Genomic DNA, 24,009 nt, shown 5'->3' on the forward strand with positions numbered 1-24,009 from the left:
TGTACTGCTGAATTTATACCAAATGGTGTTTTATAAAGAAGAGTTCGAAAGTTAATATGACTTTGGGCAAGGCTTAAAATAATGTCCAGCTGAAGGTTTTACCTTTTGGGTTTTCAGTAGCTTGAAACACTTTAGTAATATATGCCTCCTTTATTTCCATAGCCCAGATTGGAGGTGTCTAATGTCTTTTTTCCTTTTTGTAAATCTTCTTTCTTTTCTTTCTTTCCCTATACTTTCAAGGAGTTAAGGTAGCACACAGATTTTGTGCTCAGATACATAATTTCTTCTGGTCCTGGAAAACTCTGTATGGTGGGGGTATACTTTCAATGATGCCTCCTACTTGCACATGGTCTCGGGTGAGAAAGATAGTAATCTTTCTTTTTTTTTTTTTTTAATATTTATTTCTAGGGGAGAGAGAGAGAGAGAGAGAGAGAGACAGCGTGAGCAGGGGAGGGTCAGAGAGAGAGGGAGATACAGACTCTGAAATAGGCTCCAGGCTCTGAGCTGGCAGTCAGCACAGAGCCCGACGCGGGGCTCGAACCCACGAACCACGAGATCGTGACCTAAGCAAAAGTCGGACGCTTAACCGACTAAGCCACCCAGGCACCCTAATAGTAATCTTTCTTGAAATTGACTCAATGTGGAAAGCCTACATATTGACCAGGACACGGGAATGAAATTTTTCTGCTAGAAGGTGGGATGTAATGTAGTTAGCAGTGATCAGTTGTACTCTGGTAGGTTAATACTTAATGCCAAAATTATTAAGGGAAATATAGGCAATAGTTGAACCAATTATTGGCAAAGGACCTCAGTCACCGTGATAATTTGCCAGCTCAAAAATAAGGAAAATCACTGTAAGCTCAGTCATGAGCGCTGTGTCATGTGTCCTGCACGAGGTGGAAGTGCCTCCATCAGCAAGAAAGTGCATCTAATCGCCTGTGGTTTTGGAGCCCCCTCTCTAGACGTGGAAAAGGGATCTCTGCTTTGTGAATGGCTTGGAAACTGGCTTTTTAACCTTTTGGTCTAGAATTTTTAAAGGAAGCATTGACTTTGTAACTTATTGAAATCCCATTCCATTATTTTTTAATTTCTTGAAAACTTGACTTCTGATTAAGGTGGGAATTAGGAATGCTTTGCCTCACATGCCAGTTGCGGAAACAGTTACCTACTTTCGTTGTTGTTGTTGTGTTTTAACAGTTTTGATGTTGTAATTTCTGGTATTTGTATAGTCTTTATAGATCCCTCATCTTCCTCACAGTTCCCTGTGAGGTATGTAGGCCAAGTTTCCACCTGGAAACTGAGGCTTATAGAAGTCTTGCCCAACTGGTACTAGCTGGGCAGTGACAAGAGCCCTAGTGGAACTCAGGCCTTCTGACTCCACATTCCCAAAGCTCCCACTCCATTGCATTGCCCCTTCTCATTGCAGAATTGCAGCAGCAATTAAGTTTGGTGTGGCAATATCTGAAATGGCCACCAGATGGGTGTGTTGCTCAAAAAGGTCTCTATTCTTCTCTGCCTGTGTGTCTTCCTTTTCTTTATGCGTCTTTCTCTGTGTCTGTCTTTACTTGCCTCTTTCTCCTTTCCTCTCTTTTCAGTCCTTTTACTTCTCCCCTCCTCTCTCTTTCCCCTTAGTTTATTATGGAACTGAAATATTTTTTTTTTTAAGTTTTAGATCTCTGCTCTTAATCTAAAATTTAACAGCATACATCAGAATTCATTATTCATCCATTGAGTTCCTCCCCCTTTATGGCTCATTGTGTTCAGATAGATTGTTTCCACTTCTTCTTCTTCCTCTTTTTTTTTTTTTTTTTTAATGTTTGCTTATTTGAGAGAAAGCATGAGCAGAGCGGGGAGACAAAGGGAGAGGGAGAGAGAATCCCAAGCAAGCTCCATGCTGTCAACTCAGAGCCCAACCTGGGGCTCAGTCTCATGAACCGTGAGATCATGACCTGAGCCGAAATCAAGAGGTAGACACTTAACTGACTAAGCCACTGAGACTCCCCTGGTTCCACTTCTGATAGAAGATCTAAAAGGACTTTTACTTATTTATTAAAAAAAAAAAAAAAAAAATTTTATTTTTAAGTAATCTCTGCATCTAGTATGGAACTCGAACCTACAAACCCCAGATCAAGAGTCTCACACTCTACCAACTGAGCCAGCCAGCACCCCCAGGATTTCCTCTGTAAATAGATTGTTCCAAGAATGGTGCTAGGAGTGCCACACACCTTCATACTTAAAACTGTACCATGCATCGTGTTTGGAGGGAGAAAATAGGAAAAATTAATTCATAGGTCTTACAGTTTTTTGGTTTAAGAAATAGGCGAGAGCAACTGTGTGGCTTTTTTTTTTTTTTTTTATGTCTACACAGAGATGTTTGAGAATAAGTCAGATGTGTAAGGCCAGTTTGATAGAAGTAGGAGCCATAAAAGAGGTAGCTGATGGGTTTCTTAGATTAAACCTAAATGAAGATTTGACCATTTCACTGTAGAATTCCTGCCTGAGGTGAAATGGAACTCTGACCCATTGATTGCTTCATGGGGATTTGTATTTGAGACTTAAAGTGATTGTACAAGAATTCAAACTACCTGTAGAAAAAGACACTACAGAAACCAGATAGTAGTACCTTGAAATTAATGTAATCCTAACCATTGCTCTTTGGAGAAACAGAAAACTCTTTGGCATTTGGGAGTATTTGTCCTTGGGGATATTTTTATTTAAGAGCTAAAAGCACTATTAGTTTGAACTTCATTATCTGCTCAGATCATTTGTGTAGTTAGTGTGTGTGAGGACTTTAGGCTCTATGATTGCAGTGGCTTCGTCAGTCTTGTTTCTTAATCTGTTCACAGAATTTTGTGTCTATGTGTCTACACATAGTGACTTCATCCTTACAGTGATCCTGTGAGATCATTTTATAGGCGCGTATACTGAAGCTTAGAAAATTGAAGGAAACTCCCAAAGGGTATAAAGTTAGTAAGTGATGAAGGTGGGGTTAGATCCCAGGAACTTCAGACTCTAAAGTCAATGCTTACCATTCATTGTGCCGTACTATAAATGAGGGAGTGAATGAATGGGACAAGAGCCACTTGTATTGGTCCATTTTTGGTGATGTTTGTCATGTAATGGTAGGTAAGCTCAGTCTCTGTCTTTAGCAAAGTTGTAGCTCAGTAGCCAAGTTCAGTTTTTCTTATGACTAAACCAGGCTATAGATTTACTCCGGTGCATGTTTCCTACCTTTTAAATTGGATTTCATGAGGAAACTTCTGAGTGAGTGCTCTTTTTCTCTGCAGTGATCTCTAAATTTTGCTGGTTATCACAAGGGTAGCATTGCCCACTACCTTTTTATTTTAATAGGCTGGTCTCCCTTGGTTCTTATCTGTGTTTGGGTTCTCTGTTACTAATTTGCTTCTTGCATTTTAGAAAAATACTCTGATGGTGGAACCAGAATGCCTAATTCTGTTTAGTAATCTTTGAGGAAGTTTGAGCCTGAACTCTTTGAACAAATTAAATAAAACGGCTCAGAAATTAAATAGAATGTTGATTTGTTTCAAGTGGTTACAAGTGTGGCTTAGAATCCCACAGACCTTGGCTCTCATCCTTGTTTTGCCTGATATGTGACCCAAGGTAGCTTAACACGGCAGGGTTGTAGAGAGGGAAATCTGATGATGCCTTTAAAGTAGCTGCTGCTCTCTTGATAACTATCATCATCATCATCACCGTCGGTGCTCATTTGGCCTACCCTGTTCTGACTGCTCAGGTATCTACTTTCCTTAAGCCAGTTCACATCAACAAACATTTATAGATTTTCTTATGTGCCCAAAACTGCTCAGTGTTGAACATGCTATAGAGATGGATGAGAAACAAGAGTCACTCCAGATCTGTGTTCCTGTGCTGTTGTTGCCACCTAACAGCCAGACCTAACAGGTCCTTGGCTCAAATAAGAAACAAATAAGGTCTTAGACTTTAAGAATGGGGACTATGTCTGTTCATTGAGTATTTTCATGCTTGCTGTGCACCTTGGCCTTAGGAGTTTTATAGTCAATGAGAGTCCCTGCCCTTGTGGAGCATGCATATTGTGTTCTGTATGCATGTTTGTATCACCAGTGCCTCACAAGGAACACTGCATATGGCAGGGCTCAACTGTTGGATAAATAAATGTCCAGCTGCATCCGTATTAGTTTAAAAGGAAAGCCATTGGCTTTGATTTGTTCAACATTTGATTATTGAGTCCCAGTTATGTTCCAGGCATTGAGCTAGGTACCAGAGATACAGGGTAAGCAAAACAAGGTATGGCTGGTTTCCCAGTGGGAAGACAGACAATCAAGTAAGCACATAAATAAATAATTGGGAACTTGGGCAGATACCATGGAGGAACTGACTTGATGTTGTGAGAATATAGAACAAAGACCTGGCCTGATAGAGGAAGAAGGTGCCAAGGAAGGGGTCACTCAAGAAGTGATGTTAGAACTCTGGTCTGAAAGGTGGATGGGAGTAAACCAGATGTGGGGCTGTCCAGGCAGGGGGACCAGGCCTGCATAGTGTGTTCACTTCAGTTGCCATTTTCATTCAGAAGAAAGGTTGATGCAAAAAAGAGGAGGTCCTTTCTCATTAATTTAGCAAATTTCTGGGCGCTCTCTTTGTGCCTGGACAAGGGACAATGATGAGTGAGACAGTTCTGACCTGGAGAAGGCACTGACTACAGGACAGACAGGCTGAGAGGTGCTGGTCTCCTGGATGCAGCCTCATAAGGAGGCTGGAATCGCCGATTCTGCTGCTTACCGGTACCTGGTGGCTCCCCAGTCGGGTATCAGGCATCTGCCTTTTCATGGGTTTCATTCTTCAGAGTCAGCCTGAACTAGTCGGCTCTGGTATATAGCCGCCAATCCCCAAAAGTTAGGATCAGCTGTGAATCCATTATAAGCAGTGTTGGTTTTATTTATCTTTTTGTTTGTGGTGGGGGTGAGGGGAAGGTGGTCAAGTGGGGGTGGAGACAGGGAACAAGTGAGGAGGAGAAATCGGGGAGCAAGCCGGAGCTGGTAAAATCAGAACTCTGGACCAGCAAGGAAGATGGTAGAGCTCTGTTTGTGTCCAGTCCTGAGGGGTGACCCCTGAGGACTGTTTCAGAAGCACCGGTGGGACCGTCATCTAGAGAAATAAGCAAGAGCTCTGCATTAGAGAAACCCAGAATTATGAGAATTCTTTTTGTTTTACAAGAATTTTTTTTAAATTTTTTTAATGTTTTATTTATTTCTAGGAGAGAGAGAGAGAGAGAGAGACAGCCTGAGCAGGGGAGGGTCGGACAGAGGGGGAGTCACAGACTGAAACAGGCTCCAGGCTCTGAGCTGGCAGTCAGCACAGAGCCCGACGCAGGGCTCGAACCCATGAACCGCGAGATCATGACCTAAGCGAAAGTCGGACGCTTAACCGACTAAGCCACCCAGGCGCCCCTATGAGAATTCTTTTTAAGCAGACTTTATTTTGTTTACCTAATTATAAAAATAAATCATGTTCAAGGCAGAAAGCTTGCAAAATGTGGGAATTACATAAAGAAATGCCTGGATCCTATCGTCAAAATGTCAGAACCAAATTAGATAGCATGTGTTAAAGGTTCTAACATCTATCAGGAACCCAGTGTATGGTAACTGCTGTTATAGGGCTGAGGCAGAATCAACCCTTCCGCTCTGAGAATGAGACATTTATCATAAGGAGTAAGGAAATGTAGAAGAAATAATTTTGTAATTAGCCTTTTATATGTTTATGGGGGAAACAACTCTTCCTTACCCCAGAGTGAGAATGAGAAGTTGAAGAATCCTGAAGATTTGTGAGAAACTTTTGTAGGATTTGATGTCAACTCCCCCCCCCCTTTTTTTTTTTAAATAAAGCACTAGGTGGAGCTTCATATCCACTGTCCTCCCCTTGTCATTTACCCAGACTGACAGCAAAGAATACGGGGAGGAAGTGTGTGCTGCCCACAAGCCTTATGTCTTTTCTCTTCCTCTACTATTGATCTGTTAAGATTGTTTATAAATTTACTGATCACACAGATGTTTTATTGAGGTGCTTTCTTTGTGAATCACTCATGTACCCAAAAGATTTACCCCAGCATTGGCCTTAAACCGCAGAAGATCTGGCTTTAAAGATGTCACTCTCCAGCTTGTGGTCTCACCCCAAGTGTTTAATGGGCATCTTTCTATAGACTGCAGCCAGGGCATAGTGTTATGTTCCTGGTTGCCTTCCCATAGGCAAGAGCCAGAATCCAGGAATAAGTTCTGATTGAGGCAGCCCTGTAAACACCCGACAGGGGCAGTATCCAGAGAGTCCATGGGAGGAATCACCAAGGCAGCTCAAGTAAGATGGAAAGGGAATCATGGAACAGGATTTGGAGATGCTGCACACTGGGGCTGTCCCACCCCCATTCTAGGTCTCCGTTTCTTTGTCTAGAAAAGAAGGAAGTTAGATGAACCTAGCTAGGTTCGTCTGAGATCCCTAATTCCTGGAACTGGGGGCCAAAAATCTGATTTGTGAGCCAGCAGTGCTGTGCTGATTATTGAAGCTTTGGGAAGGAATGAGCGTTCGCTTTGTAATCAGTGCTTAAATTGTGCATATTTATTTTAGCACTTCTCTATTTCTTGTATTTCATAGTCTTTAAAAGTGTAAATTTAAAAAATACCAAAGGGAATGGGTTAGTGTTTTAGAGGAAGGAGTCAAACTGAAGTGTAAGAGTTGCATCGTGAAAGGATGCCCTTGGTTATGTTTATAGATTGAAGAAAAAAAGGGGCCAGCCTGTAAGAGAGGAGGGTATCTGTTTAGATAGAAGGAGAGCCAAGAGACTAAAGAGAGAATAGATTGCCTGGAGGGAAGAAGAGTCCATTGGTCATGTTAAAGATTGAAAGGCAGGAACTTTGAAGAGTAATTGGGGAGAATTAGGACCCACTGGATGGAGTGATAAACCACGAGTGACCTTCAAGAGAGTGCTTTCTATAGAGTAGTCAGAGCATAAGCTTGATTTAGAGAGATTAAAGAGAGGCCGTGAAGCAATGGAAGTGAAATGTATACACCTGTGGTTTGCTGTGGCTGGTAAGAAGTGTGAGAGAAAGAGGACAGTAGTTTTATGGGATAAAAGAGCAGCCTAAGTAGAGTGGTCAGCAGAATGGTGTTTTTAAGGGCAGAGAGAATTGTATCTATTTGTAAGCAGCTCAGAAGGAGCTAGTAGAGAGGAAAAGTGACAGGTGGGAGGATAGTAAGGTGAGCTCAGCTTGGACTTTGCATGGAGTTTAGCTGCCTGGGCTCAAATCCCCTATCTGCCAGGCCCTGAGGACCTTGATCATATAAGGTCATATCTCCTTATATGTCTGTTAACTTGCCTATAAAATGAAGATGATAATACCATATCTTGTAGAGGTGTCCTGAGGTCACAGATTGAAAGCACCTTGCGGTAGTGCTGGTATGTGCGAAATAAAATGGTGGAGGAAGAAAGTGATGATTAGGAACAGGACCCAGAACTCAATCATAGGGTATTCATTCTACGCTGTTAGTAAAAATCTTAGGAAGCAGATATCCCCAAGAGAACCCTAGACACTAGTGATTGAGTAAGAAATCTGTGTCCTAGGCTTACACCCCAATGCGATGATTCCCCTCCACAAATAGGAAGCACCACTCCCGGAGTGACCAGAGAGGCTCAGGTCAGCAGAGGTCTTGGTCTTCAGTGCAGGCCCTGAGACACCCACCACTTTCTGATCTTTTTAATTTATACTCTGGCTCATCCCACAGATCAGTCAGAAGAAGTTGAAAAAATATGAAAAAGAATATCACACCATGCGGGAACAGCAGGCCCAACAAGAAGACCCTATCGAGCGATTTGAGGTTGGTTTGCTTATGGCCCGGGCAATGTGAAGACCTTTCAGCCTTCCCTTGTGTATGGTTGTGCCTATAACTAGCTTTATTGAGTTCTTTTTAAAATTCAGTTCCACTGTTTCTAGGTTCAAGTTTCAGTTTGAATTTGCAAATGAGAAAGTATGATCTGTTGTGCTTTAAACCAGTTGCCTGGGCTGCCACAATTAAGTGGGCTTTTGTCACAGTTAATCAGAAGTAGCTGCTTGCCAGGGTCACTGGAACCAGTTAGGTATTTCTCACTGGAGACAGAAAAGAAGAAATTGTTGGTTGCCAACACATTAGGACCAGCCACTCCTCCCATGATTTTCATAGGACTCAGAAATTAGTTTTGAGGGTTAGCCCTGAGAAATTGTCATTTCCATCAGATTTATACAGTTGCATAACTGGTTTCTTTCTACATTTCAGCGAGAGAACCGGCGTCTACAAGAAGCTAACATGAGGTTGGAACAGGAAAATGATGACTTAGCCCACGAGCTGGTGACCAGCAAGATTGCACTGCGCAAGGACCTGGATAACGTGAGTCTTACTTGGCAGAAGGGATGGGTTCTGTTGAAACTCTTGGCTTCTCCCCTCATCGAGTGCAGTCCTTGAATGCTAGTATTTGTTGTCCTAGCACATCGCCTTCGAAGTTATCTCTCTTGCAGTACCACTTGCTCTTGTCACTATTGCTTCCCACCTTCTTTCAAGGGTTTTCAGTTAAGCCCGCCTTCCCCCCGTTCTTGTCAAATGGGCAGCACTCAAACTCCTTTCCCATCATTGTTTGATGAGAAGTCTTGTGACTGTTTCATATGCCCTTACAGTTGGCAGTAGCATGTAATTATTATAATTTACTTACTTTCCCTAAGAAGAGATTCCATTATCCTGCATGTTAGGTGCCTGTTGAATAAGCATTGCTGATGGTTGCAAGGCTCTGTGCCTCAGCAGCTTGCGATTTCACCAGTAATTTCAGTTGGCAGATGTTCTTTCTTTGCTTCTCCTAATCTTAAAGTTCACAATGATGGCTTTCCTGGCAGGTTATTTGTCCATTTTCTATACTACAAGCTTCCCTTTGAACAAGTGTAGTCTTTCATCCATTGTTTAGGTCAGAAGTTGGCAAACTGTTTCTGTGAAGGGATGGGTAGTAAATATTTTAAGGTTTGTGGGCCATATGGTCTGTTGCAACATCAAACTCTGCAACTGGCACAGAAGTAGCCGTAGACAGTAAGTAAAGGGATGAGCATGGCAGTGTTCCAATAAAACTTTATTTACAAGAATAGGTGGCAGGCTGGATTTGGCACATGGACTGTAGTTTGCCAACATCTGACTCAGATTTCCTTGTCAGACTCCTAAGATTACTATTTTGCTCATTGGTTTCCTGAGGTTCTGGAGATAGGCTCAGGCTGCTGAGGGCTTACAGGGGGGCTTACATGATATGTTGAACCCCATAAGATCTGTGAACTTCACGGGGTCCTTGACATCCACCAAATATGTATGAAAATGCTGTGTTCTGTTTTTCTTTGAAAGTCCATGCTTTCATTAGTTTCTCAAAGTGGTTTACAAGTGAAATGAGAGAGCAAGATGGCAGTATCTACCAGTTTTATTCTCTTTAGAAATAGAATAATGGAGTAAAAATTTTTGGACAGACCTGTATTCTAATAGCAGTTACTCTCCTTCCAAGTTGAGTAAAATGTGCAGAGGTGGAACAATAGTGTGTCTCAGGGGACAGTGAGAATGCCATGACTCGGTGTATGTAAAAGCACCACCAAATACAGTCAGCTGCAGGCAGTGTTAGTGCCTCTACTGCACTAAGCTGCATGTAACCGGGAAGGCTCCTTTTTCCAGTTTTTGCAGGGAGGCAGTTTCAAGGTCATTAGCCCTCAGTAACCGGAACCTAGAGCTCTTACTGCTGTTTGGTTTACCACAGTCTGGCCATCAGGTTCCAGTCCCCTCCCTATGGTGCAGATTCCTGGCATGCCCTCTGTTCTTTGCAGGAACACAATAGAATCGCCCCCTCCCTGTGCAGGCCTTTCTGCCAAGTGCATAGAGAGAGCTGGGTTACACTGAGCAGGAACTCCTGAAGCAGGGCCACAGCACACACCTGTAGTGGCTCCGCAGCAGTTGGAGAGTATGCCGGAGGGAGGTGAAAAAGACCAAAGATGGGTCCTGGGTAGGAGCTTTGTGTTCTGCAAAGGAATGATATGAGGAGGCAACTTAAGCTAAGATCCAGGTGGATGTGTACTCGGAGTTGCTGCATTCTCACCAGACAGGCCCGCCAATCACACCAGTGTGCCCCTGTTTAAGGTGGATCACAGACTTCTTATGTTCTTGAAGCCTGCCCCTAAAAGGTATAAACCTTTTTTCAAGTTGTCTTATCCTGACACAGTAAATAACTAGGTCCTTTAACATTCCTGATACCAAAGTGAGAAATAGTAAAAAATAATATGAATTCCCATTTCCTGATATCTATGACAGGCACCATGATAAGCAGTTTGCTAATTTCTAGTAGCTCATTATCTTGCCTTAGCCTTGTGAGGAGAGTTCGTGAGCCCCATTTATGGATGAGGACTTTTTTTTAATAATCATAAAACTTGAGACTCAGAGAGGTGAAGCCACCCCAGAGGAAGCAGAGCCAGAAACCTAACCCAGGCTCTGGAATCCATCTAATTGGAATGCCCCAATCTTTTCTACAATGCCACAGTCTCCAGAATAAAGATGAAAAAGAGATGCACCTGGGTGGCTCAGTCAATTAAGTACCTGACTCTTGATCTCTGCTCTGGTCTTCGTCTCACCATTTGTGGGGTCGGGCTCTGTGCTGACATTACAGAGCCTGCTTGGGATTCCCTCCCTCCCTTCCCTCACTCTCTCTCCCTCAGAATAAATAAGCTTAAAAAAAAAATAAATAAGGAGCAAGAAGCTACAGTTTGATGTCATTAACTACATTAAAACCCTAGATAATGATATCTAACAGCAAATCTTTGAGTCTTAATGACTCAAAAAACTTAGGGCATTGCCCTAAGTGTTTTTTACTTACTATCTTATCAGATCCTCAAAACAACCCATGTTATATCAGGGATAAAGTGCGCTACCCATTTTACTGATGAGGATCTGAGGCAGAAGAGGTACACTGTCTGACACGGATCACACTATCAGCCAGTGGCAGAGCCCTGAGATTGGAACCCAGATGGCCTGACGTCAGAGCTCACACGCCTAAGTAGGCTCAGAGGAGCAGGGGCCCTGCTGCCCTTCGGGCTCAGGAACATCAGACTGGGGTCCCATCCTGTAGTATCAGCTGTCTCCACTGAGAAGACAGACCTTCCCCACAAGCCCGTCTTCTCATTTTTTTTGAATCATCACTTAAAACCAGCTGAGATTCTGAAGGGAGGGCTGTGGTGTTCTCTTACCCCCCCCTTTTTTTTTGTTTTTGGCCTTCAGATACTTAGGTTTTTGAAAGAACTTCATCATTTTCAGCTTTTCCGTTTTTTGCATCCCAGAGTTAAATTCTGGTATGTGACTTATCGGTTTCCAGAACACTCCAGTTGAGGTTTTATGTCACTTATTGTTCCTCATCTGTCACTTATGTTAACGTGGAAATTATTAGTTAGCCACTGGGTCCCTGGGTGACCCCAGCCATGCTTTCTCCTCTGTGACACAGGAGTAATGCCCAGATCTAACACTGCGCAAGGCATCTGGCACAGGGCCAATAGGAGCACACCTGAGCCCCCTCTGGCACACTTGCGGTCTGCTTTGAGTGCAGTGTCAGAGTGAGGAAAGCATTCAGGAGCCCTCCTCCTGGGATTTGAATTCTGGCTGCACTACACACTAGATCTGTGACCTTGAGCAGCTTACAAACCTTTCCTGAATGAATTGTTTTGGCCTTTTTATCAAAAGTTCTATGTATGGGTCTCCTCAGTTTCATACCTGTTTCATTAATCTATGTGTGTATCCTTATGCTAACACCCCAGTCTTCATTGCTGTAGCTTTACATTCTGAAAATCAGGTCATGGGAATCCTCTTTATTGTTCTTAAAAAATAGTTTGGCTCTTCTATCACTTGTATTTCTACATAAGTACATAAGTAATAAACTAAATTTGTCAACTTCTAGAAATAACAGCCTTCTGGGATTTTGAGTTGCATTGAACCTATAAATCAGCTTGGGGAGAATTATCATCTAAATAATATTTGAACCTTCCAATCCATGAATAGGTTATAATTTTCATTTATTTGGATCTTTTTCAATTTCTGAATAGGTTATAATTTTCATTTATTTGGATCTTTTTCAATTTCAGCAAGACTTGAACATTTTAAATTTATTGTAAAGGCTATTGTTTTCTTAAGTGCTTTTTCCAATTGTTACTTGCTAGTCTCTAGAAGTAAAACCGATTAGGGGCACCGCTGTGGCTCCGTTGGTGAGCATCCAACTGTGGCTCAGGTCACAATCTCATGATTCATGAGTTGGAGCCCCACATTGGGCTCACTGCTGTCAGCCTGTCAGTGCAGAGCCCACTTCAGATCCTCTGTCCCCCTCTCTCTGCCCTTCTCCTGCTTGTGCTCCCCCCAAAAATAAATATTTTAAAATTTTAAAGTAGAAATAAAACTGATTACATGACCTTCTGTTTTGTGACCTTGCTGAATTCGCTTATGATTCTGATAACTTTTCAGCTTATTATTTTAGGATTTTCCACATACACAATCATTTCATCTCAGAATAAAGACACTGTATTTCCTTTTGAGTGTTTAGGCCTTTTCCTTGCCTTCCTGCACCAACCAGGATCTTCAGAATAGTGTTGAATGGTAGAGGGGGCCTCTTTGCCTCATATCAAACCCCAATATCACTTGTAGGTTTTTCAGAAATCAGGTTAAGGAAGTTCTTTCTTCCTGTTTGCTGAGTTTTTGTCATGAATGACTGTGTAGTTTTGTAAGATATTCTTCCTGCATCTGTTAAGATGATTATTTACTATTTCTCCTATTTCTGTTAATACGGTGACATAATTTGATTTTTTAATATAAACCAACCTTGCATTCCAAGGAAACTTGGGGTTTCCTTTTTCTTTTCCCTTCAGATTTTTATTTGTATTGAGATTTTTGTGTTCATGAGGAATATTTGTCTGGAGTTTCCTTCATGTTTTGTGTTGGTGTCAGGGTAATGATGGCCTTCTAACATGAACTGTGAAGGCCTTTTCTTAAGGCCTGTGTGTAGTATTGTTCCTTGATTAAATCTTGGATTCCCTAGTGAAGCCATGTGGGCCTGGAATTTTCTTTGGGAATTATTTAATAATGAATTCAGTTTTTTTCCACGGAGCTATTCAGATTTTCTAATTCTTCATGTATCTATTTTTTATCATTTCTCTCTTTCAGGTAACTTAATCATGTTTGTTATCTAATGTATTGGCATAAAGTCATTGATATTTCCTTATTTCCTTTAATGTTTGTAGGATCTACTGAGATGGTCTGTCTTTCATTCTTGATATGGAATGAATTTGTGTCTTTTCTTCTTTTCCCTTAATCTAACATTTCTAGAAATTTATCAGGTGTGTTGATTTCTTCAAAACCCACTTTTTGGTTTCTTTGATTTTGTTTCTTTTGTTCCACTGATTTCTGCTTTTCGGTTTTTTCTCTAACTTCTTTTTTAATTTAATTTGCTCTAAAAGCTTTTTTTTTAATGTTTATTTTTGAGAGGGTATGAGTCAGGGAAGGGTGAAGGGGAGGGCGACAGAAGATCCAGAGTGGGCTCTGCACTGACTGCAGCGAGCCTGATGTGGGATTTGAACTCCTGAACCATGAGATCATGACCTGAGCTGAAGTTGGATGCTGAACCAACTGAGCCACCCAGGGGCCTCTCTTTTTGCTTCATAAAGAGAAAGGTTGGTCATTAATTTTGGACCCTTTTTTTCTTTTTCTTTCTTAAAAAAATGTTTTTTAATTTTTAATTTTTGAGAGAAAGCACATGAGCAGGGATAAGGCAGAGGGGGCCGGGGGGGATAAAGGACCTGAAGTGGGCTCTGTGCTGACAGCAGATAGCCTGATATGGGACTCAAACTCAGGAACTGTGAGATCATCACCTGGGCCAAAGCCAGAAGCTTACCAACTGAGCCACCCAGGTGCCCCTGGACCCTTTTTCCCCCACCCCTAAAATAAGCATTTAAAGTTACATATCCCCCTCAAGCACTATTTCGGCTGTGTCCCACACGTTCTGATAAGTTGCTTTATTTTCATTCAGTTCTTATTTTTTCTTTGACCTGTGAATTGATTAGTATTGTGTTGTTTAGTTTGTAACTATTATGGATTTTTCCCAGAACGTTTTCTGTTGTTAATTTCTAATTTAATTCATTTGTGATTGGAGTACATATCCTTTCTGATTTTAATCCTTTAAAAATATATTTATGCTTATTTTAGGGCCTGCCTTTTGCTCTGTTTGGGTGCATGTCCCACATGCACTTCGAAAATGTGTGTGTTCCTTTGTTGTGGGTACAGTGTTCTACAAATGTCACTTTGGTCAAATTGATTGAGTGTTGTTAAAACCTTCCATAAACTTACTGGTTTTCCTTCTCCTTGTTCCATCACTTACTGAGAGAACACTGAGGAAGTCTCTAATTGTGCATTTATTTTTCCTTTCAGTTATGTCAGCTTTTATTTCCTGTAATTTGAATTTATGCATACATTTCAGATTATTACACCTTCTCAATGGAGTGAGTCCTATTGTTATGAAATGTAGCTTTTTGTCTCTGGTAATACTCTGCTCTGAAATCTGCTTTGTCTGATATTAATGTAGTCACTCCAACTTTCATTGTATTACATGGTACATCCTCTTCCCTCCTTTGGCTATAAGATATCTGTGTCTTTATATTTAAAATGGTCTTTTGTAGCCAGCTTATAATTGGGTCTTGCTTATTTTATGCAGTCTGATAATCCCCTCCTTTTAACTGGAATGTTTAGGCCAGTTACATTTAATGTAATTATTTATAAGGTATATTGTCTACCATCTTGCTTTTGGCTCTTTATTTGTTGCATTTGCCTTTTCTTTCTCTTTTTCAGCCTTCCTTGGTTTAATTGGGTATTTTCATGATTTCAATTTGTTTCCTCTGTTGCCTTATTAGCTGTTCCAGAGCTTTCTTATTTCTAGACCTCTGCCTCACACCTTCTAACCACCTCAGCATCTCTGGCCCCTTAACTCTGCCTCCTTGATGTTTTGAGATGTGCTGTTTGAAACCCTTCACCCTACTTGGTGTCCAGAATGTGCTTCTAGGTAGAAATCCAGGGTGGTAGTAGCATTCATCTTGTTTGTTTTCTTTCTCCCAGGAACTACAGTTTTGCACTTATTGTTTTCAGTGTCTGAAAACAGTAGTTCCATACATTTCATCTGGTTTTTGGTTTACAGTGGCTGGGTAAATCTAGTCCCTTTTAGTCCTTCATGACCAGACGTGGAAGTCTGGATTTGTGTTTATTCTTTCCAGACCCTCCCTCTTTCTATGCTTATGCAGATGGGGTGCAGGGAATGTGGGATGCTGCTCAGACCAGTCCATTAGTTTCTGTGCACCTCCGTTTCACACAGCTTTGAGAGTCAGCTCGTGGCATGATGGCACAAACACTGGGCTTAATTCCACACCGCCTGGTTGTAGGTTAAAACTCTGCTACATGTGCTGTGAGAACTTGGAGGAATCCCTTCCCCACTTGCTTTTTTAAATAAACTGGGAAGCCAGGGTGGGCAGGGAAGACTTGACTTCAAAGACCCAGTTTGTGACCTGGCTGTTTCATACTTCTTTGAATCGGTACCATGATAGTGATGATGAATAACTGAGAGAATGTACAAATGTGCCTCAGGCTCCAAGTTACTGCTCAGAAGATGGTAACTGAGTCCAGGAGAGAGAAAGAGAGGTAATAGGTTGCTTCACAGATTGAAGTAAAACAAATCTTTAACAGGACTTGACTCTCTTTACTAGTTATTTCCTCTCTTGTTTGATTCTCATTTCCCTTTTGATTGCTTCTTGGTTTTGAGCTGTAGAAGATGACAAGCCACTCCCCAGAATGGACAAGTCTTAACTCTTGGACCCCACTTAATTGCACACATGTGCAGTTTGCCTGTAATTAATGGCTTTTTGAGATTGCATTGTCACGTCATTCTCAGTTCTCCATGTAAGGCCCCAGCCCCGCAGATCATGATCCCCTCAAAGAAGATACATCAGAGGAGGTGGTGTAGTGGAAAGTGCAGGGGCTCCATGACACCTCTTTAACTAGATGACGTCAGAAATGCTGTTTAATCTCAGGGAATCCACCATCCATTCATTGTTAAAAAGGAGGCTGGTATATAATGAGCTGGCAAAGACCCTCCATATCTAGTGCTCTGGAGCTAGGAGCTTCTGCCCTCTAACATGCACATTCTTCACTTATCCTTGGAATGTCCATTGTCAGGGATTCCTGTGTCTGGCATAGGTGTATCATTTTTACTTAGACCCACAGATCTACCCACCAGACCTTTGCACGCTTTCAAAAGACACTGAGGTAGAGGGTGGCCATTTCAGATAATGAAAAGAGAGTGCTAGGAAGGAGGTGGCCTCCTTTATCGAGTGATGAGAATGAGGTGCAGAACTTGTTTAATGAAGCAGAGGAAATACTGAGAGTCTCGAGGAGGGAAACCAGGATTTATTATTACTCTTTGTGATATGACAGCCACCTTTTATTGAGTGTTTACTGCATTCAAGGTGTTATACAGAGTCCTTTTTGTGCTTTATCCCTCAGATGATGAGCCTGAAGCTCAGAATGATTCTCAGTAACTTGTCCAAGTGGCACATGGTCTAGGAACGATGGGAATTGAGCCCAGGCTATCAGATGCCAAAGGCTGAGCTCCTGACCACTGTCCTGCACAATGTCTGTGCAAGAGACTGGGCCAGGCACATGTGCATGATTCTGGTCTCTGTGTGACCTCAGACATATAATTTCCCCCCTCTAGATCAGTTTTCTGGTCACGTTAAAATGAGTTTGTGCTGGCTAGTCCAGACCCCATCCAGTTCTCAATACTTGTGTGATAGCATCTCTTACATGTTTCAGGCTGAAGAGAAAGCAGATGCACTCAATAAGGAGCTGCTTATGACCAAACAGAAGTTGATTGATGCAGAAGAAGAGAAAAGACGGCTAGAAGATGAGTCTGCTCAGGTAAGGGGAGCTCGGCCCTCCCACATGCCTCTGTGTCTTGTAAGTGCTTGGGAGTTGTGAGTCCAGCTGGCGGCTTCCTGCTGCCACTGGGGAACCCGCAGACAGCTGGCTTCAGTTTCTCTCCAAAGGCTTTTTTTATTTACTGTGTAAAGCATAATGGTTGCTAATAATTAGAGCGTATCAGCAGACAGTGGGGCAAAGCCCATCCTTTCTTGGGGCAGGAGAAATTCCTGTGTGTCTGTATCCGAGTGTGACAGAGAAGAGAGTTATTTTAGCATTTCTGCAGAAGGCAAGCAGCCATCACGTAATGTCTGGCTTTTCCCCTACCTGTCTGTCCACCGGCATCTCCCCCACAGAGCAATCTCTGCAAGGCCTGTCCTGAGTCAGCTCTGCACACTCACTGGGGGCACAGACCACAGTGAGAGCTATGGATGCTTTGCACCATGGAATAGGTCCTTTTTTGCCCCCACGGTTCTCTGTAATGCTCATGCTCTCTAGTCTCTGTCAGGGCTGCCTGAGTGAGAGAGCACAAGGTGTTTTCTCCATCGTGAGGAAGGAGCAGTTCTCTGATGGGCTCTTGAGGCCGTTTGGTGTATGCTGCGTCCTCAGCTCAGGTTCGCGCACTGGCGGGGGAAGCCTTGGCCAAAGCCCCACTCCAAAATGGGGTTTGATCTTTTCTGGAAGTATTTTGACTGTTCTCTCCCTCTCCTAGCATCGAGACTAGGCAGGTGAAACAGTACCAAACCGAAGTAGGTTCGGTACTTTTTGGAAAGCCCAGAACTAAGCACTTAGTGCCAAAGTGTTTTATTTCCTTTAAGACATTCACTTTTCCTTCTTTTTAATGTATGCAGTTAAAAGAAATGTGTCGTCGGGAACTCGACAAAGCAGAATCTGAGATTAGAAAAAACAGTTCTATTATTGGTGACTACAAGCAGGTGAGTGAGTGCCCTGTTGGTGGGCCGCATGCTCTGGAAGCCCTTCTTGCCTGGATAAGTGTGTCCCCTCCACGCGCTGTACTTCCCGGCTCTGCCACCATACTGACGGCTCACTGCACTTCACTGGGCAAGTGACCACACTGATTCTTAATGGTAAAATAAGAGAAATGATCACTGTCTCAGAGATGTCACAAGGATTTCATAAGACCGTGTCTGTAGATAGCCTGGCACCATGCCCCACGGATAAACAGGCATTTAATAAATAAAAGGCCATGTTCTTATGGCCTTGTGTTCACCTATGCTCATAGGATGTAGAACCACTTCTCTCCCTGACAGGTTGAGTTTTAAGAACATAACTGAATTGGTCTCGTTCTTTCCTAAACTTGGATCTCGTGCTGGCTCATGAGTCTGCCAAATGTTTGTAAACCTTTGGCCATTGAGTGGGGCACCAATGGGTTCCTGGAGTCCTAGGCCCCTGGATGCGGAGGTGGCCCAGCCAGAGGAACCTCTGCTCCTCCTCCGACTCCGCCACCTGGTGCATAAGTACTGTCTTCTTCCACTCGGCATGGTCCAGCTTCCACTGCAGGATTCACCCCAAACCCAGACCATGCAGATGATGACATTGCTCAAGAGATTGTTTCATTTCATTTGTTTCTTTAGATTTGTTCACAGTTAAGTGAAAGATTGGAGAAGCAGCAGACAGCTAATAAAGTGGAAATTGAGAAAATTCGGGTGAGTTTTCCTTTACCAAAGAGATTCTGTACAACTTACTTCATTTTATGGCTTTGTTCAGCACAACAGATTTTGGGAGAGTAGTTTGATTTCACTTTGATTTCAAAAGTGAGAGAAGACAACGAATAACCTGTTAGGGTGGCTGACGGCTGATGGCATGCCAGTCTCCTCTGGAAGGGGGTACAGATGAGACCCGGAGTTCTGGTTTCGATCTCAAAATACAATTGGCCTTTTCCTTATAAATCCACTTAACATCGTTAGCAACCGTAGAAAAAGCAAAAGTGACCCAGGATTTCCGAATGTCGTCAGTATCGCGGGTGACCACTGCAGGGCACAGAGGCGAAGGAGTCCTGCCTGCAGTGGGGGTGCACAGGCCAGGAGCCTGTGGTATCACTTGTCATTCCCTGTGTTCTGTACACTGGGGACACTCCCCCTCTGAGCTCAATTCCTTCTGCTATAATGGATTCCTAAACAATGAGGACTTTAATTTTTTTAATGTTTTTGTTTTGTTGCCAGTTTGGGGGCTTTGGTAACTTGGTGCTTTCTTTCTTTATGCTGTACCTGTGTTAGAGCACTTAACCACACTTTTCTGAGATGAGTAATTTACCAAAAGATGCTTTTCTAACATTCTTACAACTTGTGTAGACAAGAAGACGGGAGGGTTCTGTGCTTATGGCCCCTCCCACACACATCAGCGGTTTACCTGGAGTGAGGGGACACCTGGCCTCTGCCCTGAGCAGTGTGTAAACAGCAGCATCTGTTTTTTTTTTTTTTAAATATAATTTATTATCTGATTCTAAAACTGTTAATGGTCATTGCAGAAAATTTGGAAAACATAAGAAAACAAACCCTTATAATTGTATCACCCACACATAACATCACCATTATTAACACTTTATGTTCTTGCAGTTTCTGTGTTTATTTCAACATACAAAATGCCATTCATTCTGAGATACTAATTTTTCCACATTTACATCTGTGAAATTGGGACATGCTTTATAACTGAGGGCTTTCTGAAGTGGTTTAATTGGCAGAATGTTTTCTTAGAGGAACATGAAGGAGTTTCTCCCAGTCAGGGCCATCGTACTTTGATGAAATGTGGTAAATATTTGTAACCATGCTTTACGGGCATTTCTGTATCCTGGTTCACCCAGCATTTAACCATTACACCATGCTATGAAAAATTTCTCAGAAACGTTTTAGAGGCTACATACATGCTCCCTTGTATAAATACAGCACAGTCTGTATTTCCTCTCCCACAGCAGTTGGATAGTTAACATGCCCCACCCCATTTTTTTTTCTATCTCAAATTCTGCAGTGAGTATCTTTGTACGTGAATCTTTACCCACTGCATCTTCATTTTTTTAACTGAGGTTCCTAGAAGTGAGATGACCAGCCCAAGACATAAGGTTATTTTTATTGCTTTTAGCATATAAACCACATGGCTTTTGCAGTAGGGCATCTGCCAAAGAGAATGTAGCTTTTCAGAAGCTGTAGCACTCAGCCAAGAAACCACCTCTTGGCTCCCCAGAAAAGGAGAGGCCCACACCCTCCTGTAGGACTGGTTTCTCTTCTTTGCCTTTTCACATCTGACCTTCACTTTCAGCAAAAAGTGGATGACTGTGAACGCTGCCGGGAATTTTTCAACAAAGAAGGTCGCGTAAAGGGCATGAGCTCAGCCAAGGAAGTTTTAGATGAGGACACAGATGAGGAGAAGGAGACACTCAAGAACCAGCTGAGGGAGATGGAACTGGAGCTGGCACAGACCAAGCTGCAGCTGGTGGAAGCAGAGTGTAAGATCCAGGTAACGGCCGCAGCCCTGGGCCCGCCGTGTGGGCTGGAAACCCCAGCAATGATCTTTACAGTTTGGGGATTTTTTTCCCTTTTAAACTTTGACCATAATCCCTATGGGAAGAAGCCCGTTACTTTCGATTTACCAGTGGTTATCTAATTAGTATTTGGACTGTCATAAGAATTGGACTTTATCATAAAGAGAATTGTCCTCCATACTCTGTGACCTTGGGTTAGTACAGAACCTCTTTACACTTCAAAGTCCTTATCTGCAGATGGAGATGATAAGGGCCCCTATCTGATAGTTTGTTTTGAAGACTAAATAAGATAATGCCTAGAAAGGGCTCTTGGCACAGTGTTTAAGAACTTCATAAATGCGAGCTCCTATGTCCCAACTCTCATCATTTAACTAGCTTTGTGACTGAACATGAGACCTGATTTATCTGAGCCCCCATTTCCAATGAAAAAAGTGGGGCTAACTTAGGTCATCTTTACACTGCCTGGCCAGTTCCACGAGCACCAGTACAATATGGAGCACAGAGTGGGCCCTAAGCACTGTGTGTGGAAGGGACTGAGTTTGGGACTAAAGCTTAGGGCCTGGTCTCCCACGTCGCACACATTCACTGGGCATCTGCTCTTTGCCAGGCCCTGTTCTAGGTGCTGGGGTTGCAAAGCTAAGACATGGCTTGTGTGACTGTCCAGGACACTCAGGAAAAGCACCACCAAGGCAGCAGTATGTGAGCTGTGGTCAAAGAATGAACAAGGGTTGCAGCTGCAGAAGAGAGAGAACAGTGAGCATTCCTGGTGGAGGGAATGGCGTGCTGAGCAGCAGAGGGAGGAGAGGGCCTGCCCAGTGAGAAGTGCCAGGGAGGCAGGGGTGGAGGTGGGTGCTGAGCCGGCCGACAGTCTCTGGGTCCAGATTATGAAACATCTCAAATGTCTTGCTAGGGAGTCTAGACGTTAAAGGTCTTTGCTGGAAATTAATGACGTGGTCTTTGAACCAGAGCATTAGCTTCGTCTGCCTGATGTGCAATACGTGGATCAGAGAGGGAGGCACCCAGTTAGGTTGTTTTAGTAAGTTGGCTAGACAAGAAATGAAGAGGTCTTAACTAGGAATGATAGCAGAACTCTAGCGATTCCAGATCCTTCTATGCCAGGTGGAGACTGGGGAAATTTCCAGAGGCCTCTCAAGAATAAATAGGCTGAATTCCTGCCTTGGCTCAGCTCTCGGGAGGCACCATTCTTGACATTGGAGCCCAGCATGCTCACGTATATTGTACCTCTTGCAGGACTTGGAGCACCATTTAGGCCTTGCCCTAAACGAGGTACAGGCCGCCAAGAAGACGTGGTTTAACCGAACCCTGAGCTCCATAAAGACGGCAACGGGGGTTCAAGGGAAAGAGACTTGCTGAGTGAAGCGGCTGCCTCCAGAAACCTTCAGAAAACACAACACCTTTTGTTGCCTTCTTTGGCCAGATGTGTGATTCTGTGACATGTCCCAGGACCAGAATGTACTATGTCAGATCCATAGCAGCATGTTGGTAGGTCATTGGGCCAGAGCTCCTGAAGCAGGCAGCCTCCGGGGTAAGGCTTTCCTAACTACTGATGCTAACAGGCCTGCTGGCTGAGCAGCGCTCTGGACATGCTCTGGGAAGCCATCCTCCTTGTGAGCTCCCAGGCCTCTTGCTGGTGTGGTCACCGCCTCACCCAGCCCAAGGGCTGAGCTGACATGATCAGAGTTTGGGGATCCTTCAGGCTTTGGGTTTTTTTCTAAACCTTTAATCCTTTTTTTTTTTTTTTTTTAAATATACATATTATNGCCAGCATAGGGTCCTCCAGGTAGACGCGGAGAAGCACTTTGTTTTAAATAGGAGGGTTTCCTGGTTATAGTTGAAGCCACCTAGTTTTGTTAAAGAACACAATGCACAGGTTTTGGGTTTGGCATTATTCACGTTTCTGATCAATTCTATGCAACTCTTGTAGTTCCTGTTGTGTTTTAGTGTTAGCTGCCAAAACTTCACAGGGCTGGGCTGGGTGACTTAACGGACTGTGAGACAGGAGTAATCATAACGTGGACAAATCTTATTTTGCTTCATGTGTGTGTGTGGGTGTGTGTATGTATGTGTGTATGTGTGTATATATATATATATATATATATATATATAAATATCTTTTCCCAACACGCCCAACTGACAGTGTTTAAGTCCCAGACTGAGACTGATCTGCACAACCTAATTATGTGGATACTTGGGCACTTACTGTCACTCCAGGTTTGCTGGGCTCCACTCTCCTCCTCCGCCCTCATGAGAGCTGGGAAGTGCTCCAGCACTTCAAGGTCCCTAGTGCTTTTGCACAACAGGTCATATAGGCGAGGACACTGCACTCTGTGTGTGTGTGTGTGTGTGTGTAGACATATGTGCAGGATGCACATGCCCAGGACCCTTCCTGCTGACCCATGTCCCTCCCTGGCTGCCTGGGGCCCTGGGCCCTCCCCCAAGTGTGGCTGGGTGCAGACCTTGCTGTTCAGATGGGCTGTGAGGTTCTCACTTCAAAACTACAGAATGGAGATTTTAGCACCTTTAAAAAAATAAATAACCTAGCCTTTTAATTTATATAGTGATATGCTGACGGGCTGGCGCTGATGATCTGGTCTCCGCACGCAGGGTGCAGGTAGCTGTTCTAAGAGGCACTGGTTTGTGTATAAAGATTCTTGGGTTGTTTTATATCTCTTTCCCTGTTGGCTGTACTAACGCTTGCTGAGGTCACTGTGACAAGGGAGATAACGATGGCAACCCCCACCCCCCGGACCACACCCTCCACCGCTTTCTGTGTCTTTCTTGTTCAGTTACCGAAACAGCTGTAAGCCCATCTAAAACTAGGTGCGTGGACATTGTGCTAGGGTAGTTTCAGTGTGTCAACTTTATGAATTGAAATATAAACCAGTAAAATTGTATTACTATTTCTTTTGTTGGTTTTATTTTAACAGCATATTCATTAAATATTTTGGTACAAAGAGCATCACTTTGTAGAAATCGGCTTCATCATTATGTGCTCCTGCCCCTTTCCCTGCTCCCACAGTCCGAGAAGAGCAGCCTCCGTGCTGTCGGGACAGGTGTGTGTGGGCAGACCAGCTTCTCTGCGAGGCTGATGCCTGTGCCGCCGCGGCAGGCATTACCCGCTCGGTGAAATCCAGTGCCGTGGGTCCGGGGGGAGGAGCTAGTCAAGCGTTGGAGGCTATGGAAGTCCTACAGGAGGTGACAGCATCTCACCAGGCAAGAGACCGCAGGAATTCCAGGCCTAACATGTGAATGTGCAAGAGAAGTACCTGTGGGGGGAAAGGCAGTCCAAGTAGCTGGGGTCTAGCCCTCCTAAGACTTTGAGGAAGAGTGGCGGCACGGACAGACACATCTTTCAGAAAGCTCCTTCCTACTCACGGGGCCCCCCAGCTGTCCCTCTTGACCCCCTTGCCCCCTTCTCTGCAGCAGGAAGAAGAGTCTCCCCAAGCCTGCGGTGTTCCCCAAGTGACCTGCCCTCC

At 43.4% G+C, this 24,009-nt stretch overlaps 1 protein-coding gene across 6 annotated transcripts in view; it reads left to right on the plus strand.

Annotated features, from left to right (window-relative positions):
• The window catches only part of RABGAP1 (RAB GTPase activating protein 1), a 153,473-nt gene extending 131,204 nt beyond the window's left edge, over window positions 1-22,269 (plus strand). For 5 of the 6 annotated variants that reach the window (XM_077768190.1, XM_077768191.1, XM_077768194.1 and 2 more), the window contains 7 exons: window positions 7,768-7,860; window positions 8,296-8,406; window positions 16,912-17,016; window positions 17,868-17,951; window positions 18,612-18,683; window positions 20,290-20,487; window positions 21,764-22,269. In XM_077768190.1, the coding sequence (XP_077624316.1) occupies window positions 7,768-7,860; window positions 8,296-8,406; window positions 16,912-17,016; window positions 17,868-17,951; window positions 18,612-18,683; window positions 20,290-20,487; window positions 21,764-21,886 (786 nt within the window). In that variant the 3' untranslated portion in view covers window positions 21,887-22,269. Of the gene's footprint in view, window positions 1-7,767; window positions 7,861-8,295; window positions 8,407-16,911; window positions 17,017-17,867; window positions 17,952-18,611; window positions 18,684-20,289; window positions 20,488-21,119; window positions 21,266-21,763 lie in introns of all 6 variants that reach the window. The other variant, XR_013336093.1, reaches the window with a different exon arrangement.
• The last annotated feature ends 1,740 nt before the right edge of the window (window positions 22,270-24,009 follow it).

Source organism: Crocuta crocuta, unplaced genomic scaffold, assembly GCF_008692635.1.
Source record: "Crocuta crocuta isolate KB4526 unplaced genomic scaffold, BGI_CrCroc_1.0 scaffold35, whole genome shotgun sequence".
NCBI lineage: Eukaryota > Metazoa > Chordata > Mammalia > Carnivora > Hyaenidae > Crocuta > Crocuta crocuta.